This window comes from Carassius gibelio, chromosome B20 (assembly GCF_023724105.1).
Source record: "Carassius gibelio isolate Cgi1373 ecotype wild population from Czech Republic chromosome B20, carGib1.2-hapl.c, whole genome shotgun sequence".
Lineage (NCBI taxonomy): Eukaryota > Metazoa > Chordata > Actinopteri > Cypriniformes > Cyprinidae > Carassius > Carassius gibelio.
The window spans coordinates 3,753,380-3,772,968 of record NC_068415.1 but is presented as its reverse complement, the minus strand read 5'-3'; the positions used below and the strand labels follow the sequence as shown (position 1 = coordinate 3,772,968).

At 37.4% G+C, this 19,589-nt stretch overlaps 1 protein-coding gene across 1 annotated transcript; it reads left to right on the top strand.

Moving 5' to 3' along the window:
• Positions 1-2,190: 2,190 nt before the first annotated feature.
• LOC127983970 (ras-related protein Rab-10) lies at positions 2,191-18,467 on the top strand. The gene is made up of 6 exons (XM_052586417.1): positions 2,191-2,820; positions 11,411-11,471; positions 12,052-12,190; positions 13,225-13,314; positions 14,549-14,650; positions 17,435-18,467. The coding sequence occupies exons 1-6, from the start codon at positions 2,694-2,696 to the stop codon at positions 17,519-17,521; spliced, it is 606 nt and encodes a 201-aa protein (XP_052442377.1). The 5' UTR covers positions 2,191-2,693; the 3' UTR covers positions 17,522-18,467.
• The last annotated feature ends 1,122 nt before the right edge of the window (positions 18,468-19,589 follow it).

The following is a 19,589-nucleotide window of genomic DNA, read 5'->3' as shown; positions in this document are numbered from 1 at the left end:
GCAGTATAACAAAGTATTTTCGGAGAGGTAAGCTGAAGCAAATGACACCGGAAGTCTTGCATATAAAAGTTAAACATGGTCCATTTATATTAACTTTTTCTATGTAGATTTTGAATGCTGTGACTCAAACTCTGAAGGACATCCGGTGGATTTAACAGAACCAGATGTTTAACTCCACTGTGACTCACATAGCATCAGATTCACTTACAACACTCAGCTACGCCTCTGTGTGTGTGTGTGTGTGTGTGTGTGTGTGTGTGTGTGTGTGTGTGTGTAGTTTGTCGGACAGCTTAAAACCCAGTCAAAAGATATGAAGAACCCTTAGAAATGAGAAACTGGAAGAACTACATTTTATTTTTTTCCTCACACTTGGCTTTTAGTGAGAGCAATGATCACACAAGGAAATAGAATCAGAAACATCTGACCACAGAGAAATTCCTCTAATATTCCAGATTCATGCGGCGTTGAGTGGCAAGGTTTGGAAACAGGAAAACGGAGCTCCAGGAGTGACTCACTGACAGATATAAAGGAATAAAACCTCCAGCAGCTCTGAGCCATGCTTGTCTGAGTCACAGCAGGTTTCTGCATGTTTACAGCTGCGTTAGGAAAAATGTTGCCCAATGACTTACAAACAATAGCCAAATTCTTCAAAACCTCACAGGACATGAGAGCAGAACTCATTCCAGCGACAAAATGAGATTCTTACAGTTTGTGGTTTGCAGATAGTTTGGAAGTGGGGTATTCTGATTTATTATCTTTAGATACTGGTAATATCATACTTTTCTCTCTTTATTCCACAGTATCTTTATACCATCTTGAAATTTTCCAATGCACAAAAAGTTTTTTTTTTTAATTATTAAAATATTTTTCACACTAAGAAATGAAATGGTTCTTTCTCACTGCAAATCTATTGTATGTCACAATGTTGTGACTCGTGTGAGTACTTGTTCAATGTTTTTTCACAATGGTAGTCAACTCAAATGTTCATTTTAGGCTACAAATTTCATATTTATTCTATTTATTTTTTTGTTTCTTTCCCAACAGTTTTGTGTATATGCTTTTATTTCACACTGAGCCTTTTAGATACAGATTTTTACGGTATGTTAAAATTTAGTGTGAAAAAAAACTAATTGCTTTATACTTACTAAGCCAAAGCAATTGGGGGAAAACTTAACTGTTTGTAGAAAGGTTCTTTAGGAAACCCAAAATGTTCTTAAATCCGTCTTTTCACCATAGTACTAACTATTATTCAATTCAATTCAATTCAAGTTTATTTATAGCGCTTTTTAAAAAACAAATCGTTACAAAGCAACTTTACAGAAAATTATGTTTCTACAATATTTAGTAGTAGCTACTAGTTTGTGCACATTTGACAGGATTTTAGAAAAAATACAAATAATAATAATAAAAGACGTAGTCAGCTAGACGATGAACTATCAATATTAATAATTAAGTTATTATATGATTCAGTCACACATTTAGCAATAATTGTTAGTTCTGTTTGTTGTTTCAGGTTTGTTGTTTTCTGTTTGTTGTTATTACTAAGTACATAATACTGCTGTACCATGATTTTGCAATGTTAAAAGTACCACAATACTACGTTTTGCCATTGTCAGAGGATAACTTTTGTGCTGTCATATGTGACTCTAATCCTCAAAACTAATCATAATCAGCACATGTATATTTAGACAACAATATGTTGTATGGGTCAGAATCTCGGTCAAATATTGTCCTATCCCCAACAAAATATAAATCAATGAAAAGCTTGTTTATTCAGCTGCCAGGTGATGCATAAGTCTCAATAAAAATAAAAAAAAAGGACCCTTATGATTGGTTTTGTGGTCCTGGGTCACATTTGAAAATGTTCTAAAAGCGCCACGCCCGAAATGACATCACTGGGTTTGACTTAACATCTGGATTCGTCACGGTGACCCAATCACACCCTGCAGCGCTGCTTGGGGCTGACGGAAATCGACTGTAGGGCCACGAAGTGTCGTTAGGGGCCAGGTTCTGGGCTGCGCCAGCTGCATTCTCCCTCCCTAAAAAAGCTACGTCAATAATGCCCTCATGTCTACAGACAGTTGTCTCTCCGTCCAATCAGCGTTCGACATGGATTTGAAATACGGCGCGTTGGGCCAATCACAACGCCAGGCGCTTACGTAGGGGCGGGGAGGAAGGCGTGACTATGAAATCTAGGGTGTCGCCGCGGTGGCTCCATTCGAAGGCGACGGCGGTTGGTCGGTCGTCTCTGTGTTTGTCCTCTTCCAAACTCCACGAACGGACCCGGTACAGACTGTCGGTTTGGATCCAGCTGTCAAACGAGATCTGCGCTGTTCGGCATCGCTGGGATGAAGCGGAATATCTTTCACTTGAATCAGATCGCTGGTGTAGTTTGAAGAAAGAGAGAGAGTCGGGCGGAGGAGCCATTTTGTCCCGACAGTGTGAGAGAGAGAAAGAAAGAAAGAAAAGACAGAGACATTAAAACACCAGACACCACACTTTCAGAGGAGACACACGTCGTAAACATCTCCTTCGGAGTTTAAAAAAAAGAGTCAGCAGAGGAAATCAAAGCAATTCAGCTGTGAAGAAGAGACTGTCCGGTGTGCGTTTTCGGATAATACACACACGCTTTCCCTTTAACACGCGCTCGGTCTCTGTCGGTTTCTCATCAGTGTGTGTTTATAAGAGCTCAGATGGCGAAGAAGACCTATGATCTGCTCTTTAAACTGCTCTTGATTGGTGATTCTGGGGTGGGAAAGACCTGCGTGCTGTTCCGATTTTCAGACGACGCTTTCAACACCACCTTCATCTCCACTATAGGTGAGGATCACACCCGAATCCACCCGCTCCCGGAGTTTTATTTATTGTTTTATGTCAGAAAAGCTGTTAAATGTGTGAGGATGTGCTGACTAGGCCTTGATTCTGGACTTTAGCATGCTAACCGGCTAACTGATTCATATCAGCTGAGAGAACCCCTGAAATCAGTTGATTCAGAATAACATCCCAGAGTTCTGTAACGTTATATTTGGATTTATGTAACGTTAAGTGTAATTGTTGAGGTTATTTGGCTAAAGTTTGCGTTAATATGCGGTTGACTGACAAATAATGATAGGATACCGGAGGAGTCCAAGTAATGGCTTGTCACTGCTTTATATGTAATTTCTAATTTGTCCAAATGAGATACTCGATACATTGTGTATAGTTTAGATTAAACGTTAAAGGTTCAAGCGGCCTGTTAGGTTACATGGAGTAACGTTAACCCCAAAATCCATCACTTTAAGAGCCAAACCGGTTAACATGTAAAAAAAATGCATCGTTACTTCGTCACTAGTGCGTTTAACTAACGAGTTTGTTAAAATAGTCGTGAGTTGTTATTTTAAAAAGCATAAACAATTCATTAGTGTGGCGTCATCGGCGGAGCTACTGCGCATGCGTGAATTGGCTCGGTTGATTAACTGTGTTCTCTATGCAAGTGGTTCCCAACACTGGTCCTTGAGGCACCCCAAAACTGCACATTTTGCATGTTTCCTTTCTCTGACACGCTACTTTCAGGTCTTGGAGTCTCTGCTAATAAGCTTAAGGCCCGAATCAGGTGTGTTTGATTAAGGAGACATGCCAAACATGCAGTGTTGGGGACTTGGGGTGCCTCCAGGGTTGGGAACCGCAAACCTGTCATTTAACTACCTCCTGGTGCTTTCTGCATGATATCATGGGAAAGGCACATCTGAAATGGGTTTTTCATGGTTGTTAGTGTTGACTGGAGATGTTGGGTTATGGCCAGGTGTAAGAGTTGCAAACAATCTCTCCACCCTTCCATAAAAACGCACTTCGGAGCTGCCATTGTAACAGTGTATTGAGTGCTATATTATTATTATGTAAGGGTTTTTCCAAGGTACTTTTTGAGTAGACTGTGTCCAGAGTCCATAGTAATACCATGGTACTTTTTGTAAGGAGATGAGCTTCCTAAATAAACCCCATTAAATTGGGAAGTAATGAATCTGAACATTGATGTGATTGTTGTTTGATTTAGTTACCTGTTTATGTAACCCAAATCCATCGTCTGTCACCTGTTAAACATCTCTAAGCATGTAAATGCTAGATATACGTCCTGTTCAGATTGATGCAGATGTTGGAACACCATTGTTGCAATATAATACGCACTTCCTATCACCTTTTCTCTGTGTTTAGATGCCTGGAAGGTAAATTCAGTGGGTTAAAATGAGAAGCATGCCATACCTGTTAGATCACAGAAACCGCATGAACTTATTCACTGAGAACGGCGTGGGTAGATGTCATTTAGCAGATGCTCTTGAACTCGGTTTACGTACGGCAGGGTCAATTCTCTGGGGGTAACTGGAGATCTCAGCGCCACGCTGGTTCATGGGGCAAATTTAGACACAGCCGGCCCTGTCCATTTATTTGAAAGAGCGGATCCTAAATGCTCTTTCGTTGACATTTTGTCTGATTAAGAAATGTCCTGCAATTATAGACCTTAATTGATGAACATGTATTTAAGTTTACATTAAATCAAAATTAAATTAGTAGATATTATTATTGTACATCAAGTAGCCTGTATTGGTATTATTGTTATACTTTTTTTTTACATTTTTGTTTTCTGTTTTCATTATTGTTTGTTATTTGTTAATGTTTTGTTTTTGATCATTTTTGTCCATACAGGGATGTTAGCCTGTAACTCATGTTAGAACAAATTTATATAATGCATGTTCAGGATTGTTCCTAAAAAGAAATTTTAAAATAACTTTTCATAACACGTTTCTGGTTCTTCCTGGTTATTGTGAATGATTCATGACCGCATGTTATTCCAAAGAAAAAGCCTTTCGTTTTGTATATAGTTCATAACCTGTGCTGCCTCTAGAATTGACTGTTTACATCACATGGTTCAGTGAGTATTAGTTAACATAAAATGGATTAATCTATGAAATAATAGACTTGTTTTTAATGGCATTTGTAAGTTGAATAAAGTTGCCGTCATTGTGTTTCAGACTGATAAAACCTGGAAATGATCATGATTTGGAATGAAAACAAATATTGACCTGGTTTCTGGACAGGCAAGGGTGACCTTTACGACTGAGTTTTTGTCTCTGTGCTGTGAGTCACATGACCGCTCCTGGTGTGTGTCACCTGTGGCTTCCTGTTGTGATCAGGTGACAGTTGTGAACCATCAGAATGAGGGTTGAAGTTCTGAACTGTCAGGAAATGGTGGTTTAAGTCATCAGATCAGTGAAAATTTGGATTTCCAGTCAATCCTCTTCTAATCAATTTCTTCTTTTCCTTAAATTTTAGTGTTTCTTCTTTTGAATCAACACTTAATCATAATTGACTCTGTTTGCACTTTATGCAGTCTCTTGTTGGTATTCTAGATGTTACTCCAAATGTAGTTACTCCAGATGTCACCTGCTCTGTCTCTAAAATGACATTCTTTTATTGATGATGTCATCAAGGACACTTAAGTTTCGACCAATGACAGATTAGTTCCGGAAAGAAAATTCTTATTTTCTACAGGATAAAATAAAGTCCCACTTTACACTTTTTCCTTATTCAACATCCTGTCACTTTATGGACATGGGCTATGAATGCACTTGAACCACATCTCTCTCTCTCTCTCTCTCTCTCTCTCCCTCCCTCCTTCTTTCTGTAGTTCAGAGCCTTAAAATACTCACCGGAAACTCCCTGCAGTCCCAAGGGAAAGATCACCTAACACACTCGCACACGAATACACACCTTAACCATATGTGCACTATTAAACTCTTGATTTAAGCTTTTATAAATGCATAAATAGACTAATAGAGCATTTTTTTTTTACTTTTCTTTTTCTGTCTGGCATTAGTGGATTCTCTTTCTTTGACAGGATCTTGGCTCAGTTGGGCGGAGCTTCCTTCTGGATCCTTGAGGGGCCCCACAGCTGCAAAGGCTCATGGGAAGGGGTCTGATTGGCTGCCTGTCAGGAACCCTTCCATGTCCTTTGTGTTCAGAACTCGTATAACCCAAGTTTTAAACTAGTCGCACATTTAGTGGCCAAATCCAGACTTCTTAAACTGTTGCAGGAATCCTTTACACACCCTTATGTCACATTAAACCAGAGTATTCATTTCTTTTGTTGATGTTGGGCAGAATATCCAGGCTGCTCTTTTATTGTCATCTACTTGCCAAAAAATGACAGCTTTAGTCCTCATTGTATGAAGTGGAGTAGCAAAATATCTTATTTTGTGTTCCAGTCATACAGGTTTGTAACGACATGACTGTTAAGTAAAAGATAACACAATTTTCATCTGGTGAATTGTGCCTTTAAAGCCATAAGTGGCATAAACGTACCCGACTGCAGAGACTGAGGCTCAGTCAAAAGTCCTTTGACATGTTTCCAGAGGTTGAACTATGAGTGTGTGTCCTCTGCTGTTACTTTCACACTCTCTGTTTTTATATTCTCATGTGTCGTTCACATCAGCAGAGTTTTCTCGTGTCTCTTTCAGGGGTCTGCTCTGTCTCTGCGGTGGTTTGTGTGTATTGTGTGAGAGTGACTCAGTCTTTGGCTGCTCATTTGTGTACCATTTCATAAAGCGGCTCCCACCCATAGTGCAGCTGTGTGTATGTGTGTGCGGTTAGACTTCTGCTAAGCATTACTGCTTAGCTAAATATGTTGGTCAGTCTTTGTGCATCTAGGCATGTAACGTGTGTTTGCAACTGTTACAGGTTTTTCGGTTCAGCACGCATGTCCACGAACACGTCAGAAAAATAATATAGGACAGAGATGAGATTTAAGTAGTCCTATACATGAGATGTGCTTTATATTAAGGGCGTCTAAGTAACTCATAAACATAGGGATTAAAGAGGCTTTCTCTTCTGTAACATGCTTTCACTGCTTAATGCATTTGAGACGTGTTATTTCTGTGTATAAATTGCATCTTACGGTTGTATTCTTATCTGTAAATGTTAGAAAGTCACGCCAGTATTTGCATTTGCATAAAGGATCATCCGGACAGTAAGTGAAGAATCACACAGATGCATGACTAACAGATGGAGAGCAGTAATTCTGACTAAAATATACATTTTGCCTAAATGTTTCGCATCCAAATGTAGAAGCTCTTGAAATCTCTTTACTAATTTATAACAGCACACTAAAGTCCAATATGAAGAGTGTGTTGCAACATTACTGACACTGACTAGTTTGGGGTGTGCTATATGATGATTTTAGATCGTGGATGATAAAAATGTCTCCACGATCTGCTCTTGAAGAAATATCATAGTATCGTGTTACAGCGCACATATTAGCTGCATTTCTGGCACCACCGTCTCAATATATTTTATAACGCCACATACATACACATCAGTGCAGGGCTGCACGATTATGACAGAATTGATGATTATTCCCTTGAAATTGTAATTGCGATTTATTAATTACAATTATCACATTGTTGATACCATTTGTTTGATGCAACTGAATGCTGTATTTTTATATGAAAATAAACAAATTGAAAACACTCTGAAAACCTTTAGTGCTTTTCTAGATTGTTAAGCCTCAAAAGTCAAATATACATTGGATTATTTTCTTCTTTAAATAATAAAAGTAAAAATATGAATGGTTTTATAATGTTATACTAAAACTAAAACGATGAAAAAAACCCTTAAGATAACTTGTAGAAAGAAAAGAAAATATCTTAAGCTTGCAGAATAACATAAGTGGACTTTGAACCATTAATTGCTGCTTTGAATGATTACGTAATTGTGGCATCCATAATTGTAATCGCGATTAGAAATGTGATTAGTTGTGCAGCCTTACATCAGTGTTAACTCATCGATAGAGTTACTCTCACAGGACACTGCACTTGTTTGCAATCATAAAAGTACATTATTTGCATGAGCTTTAAAGCCTTGCCAGTTAAACGTTTAATGCACGTGCAGTTCTGACGTGCGCGCACACCTGTCAAACAGCACCTGATTACTGGACTAAGTTATCTTTAGGGGCTAATACTGTCAGAACACACAAGGTTTACATATAGAATCGGTTGGTTATGTTGGAAATGAAAGTAAACCGTTGAGAGAAAAACATATGCGTACCTGTATATTAGATATGTGCAGCTCTTAAAGTGACACTGAACTTGATCCAGTGCTGTTTCTAAGGTGTTAAGAGCAATTTAGGTTGTTACTGTGTGGTTGCCAAGTTGTTTTGAGTGAATTACGTTCTTACTATGCTTTTGCCAAGATATTTAGAGTTAGGCTTATTTAGGTTGTTACTATGCAGTTGCAAATGTGTTTTCAGTTATTTAGCTTGTTACTGTGGAATTGCTGAGGTGTTTTGAGTAATTTAGGACATTAATGCTGTTGCCAAGGTGTTTTGAGTGATTTCGGTTGTCACTGTGGTTGCTAAGGTTTTTTTTGGGCACATTGTGGTTGCCAGGGTGTTGTGGGAGTCTCTTACCAATCTGCAAACATCACTAATAAAGCTGTGCAGCAGGACAAACATGGTAACTAACCAGTGATCAGTTCAGGACATTTTCCAGTGTGAGTTTGAGTCTGAATGCTTTTACTGTGCTGCTGGGCCATTAAACTCTCAGCAGTTTCACTGATGAACCGTCCTGTCCGTGTTGGTCTGTGCTAGTCTCAACAACACACTGCTACTGAGAGATCTCTTTACCCTCCGTCATCTACATGAACTGTGATGCTGTGATGCTACTTTCAACTGCAAAAGACAATCGCCTAAGATGCTGACATGGTATTAAATATAATATACTACTACTTCAACTGCAAGAGTGTCTAGAAAACCCTTTTCAGGGCTACATTTTTGCTATTAAAATGGAGAATACAATGAAAATGCCCAGTCAGTTCTGTTTTTCCTATATGCAGTGTAGCACAGTCAAAACTCAGGTTTGTTTCTCATTTGGAAAAGCTTCTCCCACGCTAGTACCCTCAGAGGACAATTTGCACAAGTCCAGATTTCTGTTGAGAAGGTTTTACGACAAATTAATGTATGCCTACACATCCCACATTTTTTATGAAAATTCAGCAGTGGTGCTTACTCATTTGTTGTTTTGTCACTCAAGACTTCTCACCAGGGGCCTGTTCTTCGTACGTCGCTTATTACATCCGAGATCAAATGACACATCCAAGATGATATCATCGTGCTAATCCTGATCCGGCTAATTGGGTTCTTCGAACACACCTGTTGTGTATGATTAGTATCGCTGGATTGAGTATAATTGCACGTTCATGTGTTGCCTTAAAAGGGGATATGTATCGATACTCGAAACCATGATCAGAAGTGCAGTGATTGGCTGGTGGCAATACATCAATATAATGACGTCATATAATTTAAAACGACACCTGACGAAAAACAAATTTCTGGACTTTTATAAGGAAACAGCCAAGCAAACAAAACTACATAAATGTTATAATAGATACATGAAACAGATAATAGAAACATGTTTTTATTTTATTAGAATTTTTTTCATGATTCCCAAATATTTAGATTCGCAATTTATAATAGTTGTGCAGTCTTTACATTTTTATTTCAATGTAGAAATTATCTATTCATTTCATTTTATATTTGGAAAGATTTGTTACGTGACAGCATTAAAGAAAGTTTCTTAAGGGTCAATATCATGTTATCTGCATCTCCTGCGCTCCATCAAGCCACTCTTGTAATAGCAGTCATCACTCAAAATAATGCACGACTCTATTATCTGTATAGCATGTGTGTAAGACTCTAATACAATTATGAAGTAATACTTTTATGACAAATAAATATTTCAGTGAGTAAAACAGTCTGTCTATAGTAGGCTGTTATGGACTACACAACATTTTTATATTATTTTTAAATACATTTTTTAATGATTATTATTTTAAATTATTGTCCCTGGATCAGTACGATACTATTGTAATAAAGTAGCGGTGGTAGCAGACATATTTTGAGTATCAGTTCTGGTTGAAAATAAGCGATCTAATCCTGTTTACATGAAATAAGCTGCTCCCGAGCAGGTTTAAGCTAACGGACCTGTTGCTATGACAGCAGCTCCGGGATGAGCTTCGAAGAACCAAACGATCCAAGATCACGCCAAATCGTCAACATTCAAATCCAGCTAACTGAGTTAGCGACGTACGAAGAACGGGCCCCAGGCCTTGCATTCAACAGTAAATAAAATGACCCTCGTTCCCACTTAATAGATGTTCCTGTGCTTATTGTGTATGATTGATTAGTAGATCAGAAAAGTGTAAAACGTTGGTCTTTTTTTTTAACCCTCGGTTTCACAGACAAGGCTTAGACCTAGTCCCAGACTAAAATGCATGTCTGGGCTGTTTTAACTGAAAGAAACTTGCACTGACTGATCTTAAAATGGCAGTTCCATAGTTTTGCCTCTAGATGCACACCAGTAATATTTTTTTTTATTTTATAAAAGATACTTAAATGTCCTTATTGAACTGTGGCCTAATCCTGGCTTAACCTAAGCCCTGTCTAAGAATCCAGGCCTAAATGTAATTAACTTGTTCCCAGTCGGAAACAACTTTCCTTTTTAGGCTGTGTGATGATTTTGATAGACCATGTTCAGAAAGAAAATGACTTGTACTTCAGAACCCCTAAAGGGAATAAATACGAGATGGGAGGAAAATATATATTTCCGTACTTTCACTTGCAGTTTTATCATTGAGTAATTATACTGTATATAAGTGGCAGGCATCAGGGAGCTGTAATTATGCCTGGCATTGAAACTGGTTTTGAATGCATGACTGCTTTTTAGTTTTACCGTGACTTTCGAGATTCTTGATCAGATGTACTGACTCCGTTTATACCACTGAGCGGCAGTACTCACCACACAATTTACAAGATTTAGATGTTTGTCAGTGGTGCTGAGGATCTGCAAATCATTCGCTATCGTCCTCAGTCATCTTTCCTTTCTCTGTTTATGTGGTAAGTGAAATTTGATGTGCTGTAATGTAACAGGCAACCATTAGCAATCGTTAATTATTTTCTGTGCCTTTCTGAATACAGAAAGGCCCCCTCTCCTCCATGTAATCGCCCATCGGGATGTTTCACACGTCCAATTCCAATTGTTTTGACATCGTTCCACCGTATGATCAGTAGTACAGCAAAAATGGCAAATAAAAATCTGCTTGAAAAGTAGTGTAGCCTTTGGGATATTTGGAGAAGACCTTCTAACTTGACTTTCAGCATCAACGTCCTGGTGAAAAAGCTTCCTAAAAAGTGCCCTAGGAAGAGAGTATAATCAAATTCAGATCTAACTCCATTCTAGTATTACAATTCTAAGTGGATCCAATCAATTTCCAATTAACAAAATTCCTGTCATGCAACATTTTTCACTCACAGAAGTCAAATAGGTTGTGAATCCGGTTTCTTTTAAGTGTCTTTGTTCAACTTATGTCTTTTGTTGTGTCTTTTTAGGAATCGATTTTAAGATCAAAACAGTTGAATTGCAAGGAAAGAAAATAAAGCTACAGATATGGTAAGTATCATTAAGTTACGACCATGCTTTTTGTAAAACCATTTTAAAATTAGATGTAATTTATATAAAAATTTAATTATATTTAAATGCATTAAAAAAAAATGACATAACCAGCACACATTTCATTCTCTTTCTGGGAGAAGACAGCATCACTATAACTGTAAAAAAAAAAAAAAAAAAAAAGTAAACTGCAGTGTTTTACTTTAGCATTAAATGAAAGGTTAGATTTTAACAAAGTAAACAAACAACTATTTAAATACCACCAATTCTTTGCTCAACTTGGTAATAAAGTTAAATTAATCTTACATTTTTTGAACTATTGAAATCATTCAGATATTCCAAACTGTTGTGATATGCATATTGCATTAGATGCTCATTTGTCCATCTGTATAGTTGATGGAAACAGCTGTTGAGATATTGGTTGGTAACAATTGGTGGCTCTTAACAACTAGTCAGCTGTGTTCACCAGCTATTGCCAGCCAAAGTTAATTTTGGATCTTCTGTAGTCTATAATCCATTAAGTCCACGAGCGTCTGGGCTGCTGCAGTGTTTGATTGTGGTTGTCAATGTTTTTTTGCAGGGACACAGCGGGGCAGGAACGGTTTCACACCATCACTACCTCTTACTACAGAGGGGCCATGGGAATCATGCTCGTATATGACATCACCAACGCCAAGAGCTTCGAAAACATCAGCAAATGGCTCAGAAATATTGATGAGGTCAGTCTTCACACAATCTTACTGCACCCCTCAGACAACATCAGAATAAGACAGTTATTCAGGGAATGGTGTTTTAAAGGGAAGTTCACTCAAAAATTAAAATTGTTATTAGCTCATCAAGTTTTCCCAAACCTCTGTGAATATCCTTCGTCCGTTGATAATAAAGTCAATGGGGAACAGAAACGTTTTGGTTGCCAACAGTGTTCAAAATAGTTTTTTTTGTGTTCAACAGTTCATATTTCTCATTTTCATTTAAAGTTGAAGAACTATAATAACTAGAATTAAGTCAACTAAAACTATAAAATCTGGTTTTAGTAAACTCTGGCTCAGTGATGTGTAAAATGAGTACGACATGAGCTGAAAAGGAAAATGTTGGCCAATAATTGACTGCCCAGAACAAATTCTGGTCAAGTGAAACCATATTGAATGCAGTTTTCCTATATCTTGCATAGTTTTTTTTTTTTTTCATGGTTTTTGAGACATGATGTTGTATCCAAATACAGAATTTGTTTGAACAAGCATCTTCTGACGTCAGTGAAAAACAATATGGGAAGTGTTTTCTCTTCCCTTTTAAAAGTTAATAAGCCCATTCATTTTACTAGCCTAACTGTGCATGATCATATGGGTGGTTGCTTTGTATTGTTGTGCTGTTGTAAATAGAACAGACCTCTGAGCTATTTTTGAGTCGAGAACCGCTGGTGTGGGACTTAAGAAGTTCCAGTGCTGTAAAAACACCAGCTTACAGATACATAGTCTGCTGATGGTTAGATTTTTTAGTCTGATGATTCATGCAGAATTTCCCAACAATCAGCACTTTCAAGAGAATTAATATAACATGGGACTCCATGAGGGATGTGGTTTTGTGTTTGGTGGCCTGTCGTTCAAATCCAAGTTACTTGCACCACTGATGCAAACTCGGTTCTTCAGTGCGGTTTCTTCTGTAACTTCTGAAACTACTTTTAATTGAGGTTGTCAGTCTGAACATGAGTATTTTGTAAGAAATCATCGACTCAAAGTTGTGTATGTCGTTACAGCACGCTAACGAGGATGTGGAGAGGATGCTGCTAGGCAACAAGTGTGACATGGAGGACAAACGTGTCGTACCAAAAGCCAAGGGGGAACAGGTAAGAGACTGTGGATGGATTATGGATTAGGGCTGGTTTTGAAAACATTGATTTGATTTGATTCTCATTTTTGATGAACCTATATGTATTTTTAAGTCCCTAGAATCGACCTGTGTTGTTCAGTTGATGCGTCTGATCAAAATGTAATGAAGCATTCAATAAATTACAATAAGCTTTGTGAAGCAATGTGCTCGCTTTTAAAATATGTCAGTTGTATTTATAAAATTCAAACAATAAATACTATTTTGGCGTTTAATTCTTTAATGTTGTGCAACAGACCTCTGTATAGACACGGCATGAGAACTGATCACTTCCTCTTTACTACCAGTTACTGCACCAAATATACTTGAATAAAAATCAATCAATCAATGTTAAAAACAAACTATCAGTGTTTCAACCATGGAAAGGTGTCAGTGAAACAGCTTGTAAACAATGTTATAATGATGCGTTTACCTCAGAAAAGCCATTCTGTTACCATGAACTCTTAAGTATTAAGTTGTGCTTTTACTTAACCTATTCTGTAATATTTAATGTATGTTTAAATAAATCTGTCAAACAAGCTGCCATCCACTGTTTAAATGTGTAACAGTTATATAATTGAACATTTATTATAAAACCACCGCATTCAGTTTAAATTTTGTTTACATGTCACTTTAACATAGTAAAGTACCAACTGGCAGCGGTTATTGTATAGTTTACAGCATTAGTTAATTTTAAATAAATTTTTAATTAAATGTTACTGTATTGTCACTGATTGCCTATACTTAAATTAATCAATACTAGGGCTGTAATCGAGTCATAAAAGTCAGGCCCGACAGGACACGAGCCCAACAGTTTTGGCCCGAGCCCGACAAGCACATTTTGATTGACAGCTTTTTAAAACCCCGAATCATTTACTTAGTTACTTAGCAGTCACAAGCCTCCTGGTTTTCATACAAAATATCTTAAATTGTGTTCCAAAAATGAACAAAGTATTTACAGGTTTAAAACGACATTTGGGGTAAGTGATTAATGACAAAATTTTCGTTTTGGGGTGGAGTTACCCTTTAATATGTTTTTTTTTTGTTTTTTTATGTTACGTGAGTCAGTTTATTTGTTGAATATTTGTCAGTTCCTCTATTGAAGCACTTTGCTGAGTGTTGATATCTCTAAGAAACTTGAATGGCTCCATACATATTAGTTCCGGCCTGCCAACACAACAAATGTTGACTAGTTTGTGTTTGTTGATCCTCAGATCGCAAGAGAACATGGGATTCGCTTTTTCGAGACGAGTGCAAAAGCCAACATCAGCATCGAGAAGGCGTTCCTCACGTTAGCAGAAGACATTCTCAAAAAGGTGAGCCGGGGAAAGACTGACTGAAGACACCAATGTTATTGTTGTTACGAACCCCTGTTATAAAATGCTCATTGAGAAAGGGGTCCACAACATAAGAGGAGACATGAGGCCAACAGCAATTTAACCATTTATCTTTGGACTAATAAATGATTACTCAATCTCACATCTCTCATTCACCTCAACTCTCCACATGTAACAATAACAATTAAACTATACCAAAGTCAAAGAATATACTTAACAGACACTGACAAATAGATCAAACCAAATAAACATCAAATAGAACACAGCTTTCTTCGGAGGCTGGACATCATGATGCACACAACATTCACCGCTGAATGGCATTCACTGCTGCATGCTTCATTCTGGTTCACCCTTCTCTTATATACTCTAGTTGAGCCATCAGAGAAACAGGACAAAGGTGTGCAGGGGCGGAGCCTAACACTCAGAAGAGAAAAGACTAATTAGATCACAAACTAAAGCACTATTCGGACGGGACTAGTTTTCTAAACTATGTTTGAGTTTCGATTCTTACCACCTGACGTCTGTGATTTTCATGTACCAATTCGGACGGGACTAACATCTCCGTGTTTATTACAGAGGTGGGAGGGTCTGATTTGTGCATCTGGGCGTCACAGAGATCACGCGCTCTGTATGCGTGCATTGCATTCATTCAGAATGATTGCCATTAGTATTATTACACAATAAATACTAAATGGCTAGTGTAGCAAAACCATGTTAATGTGTGGTTCCTTTAGTTTAACTTTTTTTTTTTTTTTTTTTTTTTTTTTTATTGTAATTAAAACATTATGTAACTGAGTACATAAATGAACGTGAGTAATCTTACCTGATGCTGATATTACAATAGCAGGTATTAACAGTTTACGCGATCTTGCTCTTGATTTTATTATTTGTATTATTTTTTTATTATTATTTATTTGCCGCTAAGCAAATATATCAAACATCCGCGCGGTAAGAGCATCTACGGTAATTCACGTTGGCCAAAACACACAAGGAAACGCGTTGTGAAATAAAATATCACCGGCAATCACAGACATTCGCATTCGGACGGGATTAGTTTTCGCAGAGGATCACTGAGTTTGCTGAAAAACAGTAGGTAATTTGCTCTGGAATTATCACAGAGGTTGTGTGAGAAAAACACAGACGAGGCAGATTCGGACGGGATTAAAATCACCAAGTACGTCTGTGAAACGCAGATTTCTCTAACGACCCCCTGTAAAACTAGTCCCGTCCGAATAGGGCTAAATACAGATTCAACACTCAGAAGGCTTAGGCCGTAACATTGTGCTCAATGCTTTTAAGCAAAAACATTACAGTGCAGAAGAGCAGTGATTTCATGTCATTTAACTCATAAATACACAGTCACAGCAGCTGATCTCTCTGGGATATTAAAGGTTTTTTTTGCTTTTGTTGTTTACTTGTCTGTTATACTCTATTTCTAATTGTAGAAATGAGTCTATATGTTTTTTTCTGAATCATAATACAACAAAACAAAAGGCACTGTCAATTCACAGAATCGCTTTAAAATTACAAATCAATTTGCTGAAAGATTCCCACCCCAGTTGTGTTTCTGTTGATTTAAGACGATGATGAATTTATCCTGTCTCTGTAATGACAGGAATTTTCTCATTTTGTGCTCCAATTTGGATTTTGCTTTTAGTTTACATCAACAAATAGAGGTTGGAATAGTTTGCAATCCCATGATCCAATTTGATTCTTCGAGTCATTATTTCAATTTGATAGTAAAACTTTATTAGCAGGCAAATTTCTGGAGGTCTTCTACCTCTTTCATTGTTGGATGATGGCGTTCAAAGTGAGCCTCTAAAGTTCTCCCAAACATTATTAAATGGGTCATCTTTTTATGTCAAATTCTTTTCAATTAGAAAAATAAGATGCCATAGGGCTGCTCCCAAGTGACCGTCTCTATCAATGGTTCATTGAATCATTGACTCGTATGATTTATTCAAAAACAGATTAATTCAGAAATGAAACACTGCAGTGTTGAGATGCACAAATGTTCTGCTTTAGCTTTTTTTTTTTTACTATTTTTCATTGACTGTATAAAAAAATATTGTCTCTAAAATGTAACTCTCACTCAATATAAGCTTGTTTGTTCAATTGCGCTTACAATGTATGTTTAAAAAAAAGCATTGCTGTTACTTGTGTGATATTATTTAACTATATAAATATAACAACAAAAAGCCCATACAGGGATATTTAGCTTTTATATCTGGACTTATAGAGGTGTTTGGTTACACTTTATTTGAAGGTGTCCTCAGTGTAATGTTAATTAACTACATGTACTTACTATAGGGTTAGGGATAGGGTGAGGGTTTGGTTTAGGGTTAATAGTTTGTAATTATGCCTTTTTATTTATTATTATTATTATAACACATGTAACGTGTAACAAGGACATCTTACCAGGCATTCTAACAGGCTTCATCATGCAGTGAATGCTTTTGGACTTTCAAGATGTGTTTTTGTTTGTGTTTTATGCAAAGTGAGTGACATACTCGATAATGTCAGATCACCTATTGTTAAAACAACAATTAGGATATAGTTTCACACCCCTAATGAACACTGTGGCTCTGTTTGTTTGAGCATCCTGATGAGCCGGACAGAAGCAGTGACCAGCGACCAGTGGTGCGAGTTTGGCACCAGAAAGCGATTAAAATAAACCCGGGTTCACTCCAAAACTCCAAATGTGATGTTTGCAGATCCAAAATGTTTGTTCATATCTATTTTGTGTTGTTGTATTTTCCGCAGACGCCCGTAAAAGAGCCCAACAGTGAAAACGTGGACATCAGCACTGGTGGTGGAGTCACGGGATGGAAGACCAAGTGCTGCAGTTGAACAGACACACACAGTTACTCACACACTTTACACAGACACACACACACACGACCTGTTCTTCTATACCACCCCCCCCCCCCATCTCTCTCTCTCTCTCTCTCTTTCATTCACACATCCTTCATTTCTGTCTAACACTCTTCCGTTCTGTCCTTCTCACGGGATTCTCCGTAAAACACATCTCTAACATCTCTCAGACTTACGACTGCTTGCTGACATCATTTTTATTTCTGAAAAAAAAAACAAATGTAAAGAGAAAGTCATTTTGTGTTGTTTCTTACTTATTTTAAAGTTTAAAGAACGAAAGAAATGAATTTAAACAAAAAGCGCATTCACCACTACATAGAGACCGTCAGTGGACCTGGAGACGCTGTCCGTCGGCACAGAGGAGCGGCATCGCGTTTTAGACGAGACTTTGTCCAGTGTTTTGGGGTTAGTGTTGTGTGTTAGTGTGAGAGATCTTCTCTAGCTGGGTTTTTTGTTCTTTGATTTATTTCGTCCGGTGCCTTAATGTAGAGCCTTAGAGCTCACCCCCCCCCAAACACACATTTAAACATCACTTTTCTGTAACAGTTATGCACACACACACACACACTGGTCCTCTCCTCTCTGTTTGACCCGCTAACCCAACCCAACACGCCCGAGTGGAACCATCCGGATTCAACCTGTTTGCTCAGAAGAGAATGGCATTATATATATTTTTTGTTTCGTGTCAGAATTACTTGTTTTTTGAATCTCCTCCTGTATGTTTTTTTTTTTCAATCAGTTACTCATTCTCTCCTGCATGCTGGTTTCTTTGGGTTTTTAGGGTCCTTTGTAAGTTTTGCCATGTTTGTAATTGACGGGAAGTTATCTCTTCTGGTCCAGACACGTGTCAGGGAGGGGAGCGTTCTCTTTGGAATTTCAAACGATTTTGCAGATCCATTAAAAAATAAGCTTGTTTAAGTTACATGTTGGTCTTGGTTATTGAAGTGTGTGTGTGTGTGTGTGTGTGTGTGTGTACACAGGTTTATGTATCCTGGTGGAGACTTAAACCTGGATACACAGACTCATGGGGACTCGGGATTCAAATATTGAATCATCCTTAAATCAAGATACATTTACTTGAGATGCAAAATAAAGAAGACTTGTTTTCTGAGAAACAACAAAATTAAGGGAGTTTCTGCTTAAAACAAGAAAAAATATGTCCATGGAGAATTAAAACCGGTTTTCCATTTGAATTATTTTTTTTTTATTTTTTTTATTTTTTTGAGCCCATTGGAAGATATTTGTTTTATTCACAAACTCAATTTAGTTCCTCAGAAAGCAAGACACTTTTTTTTATGTAACAACTTATAAAATAAATTAAAATTTACGAATCTTTAGACATTTGCACTAAAATGAGACAAAAATACTGATGCGGAACAGTTTTTTTCTATATTTTAGTGTTCAGGAGCAGAGCTATTCAAGCCTCAAGGTGTGTGTGTGTGTGTGTAATTAATTAAAAAGTAGTTTAGAGACCATAATGACATATTGTGTTCATTCAATTTAGTCCTTATATTTTCACTTACTTTGCTCAAAATATTAAATGTTCATTCATATAACCTGCAGAAACCCTGGTTTTATAGTTACTGTGGGGCATGAGTACCTGAAAAACCACTCATCTGTACATTTTTGAAAAGTAAAAATGTATTTCAAAACATTTTCATTGAATGGATTCTATTTATTCCTTGTAGTCTGGTGAATTTCAGCTCTGAGGATGCACTAGTAGTTTTTGGAATATAAATATTTCAGAATTACAATTGCAGTAATATAGCTAAAGAGACAAACTGATCTAATATGTTCTGATCATGAGATTTATGGGATAATTTAAAATTAGACCAGATTAATCAAATTATTAATAAGCCTACCGGTAATCAAAATCCTGATTTGAGAGTAGCGTGCATCTGTGCCTTGTGTTGTGCATCCTGTTGGTTGATGGAAACACTTACACAAATCAACGGAAAATTGTAGGAAAACTCCGCTGTCTGTATTATCGCTTGCAGGGGCGGATCTACCGGGGTGGCAAATGTCACCCTAAAAGAAAGCCTTG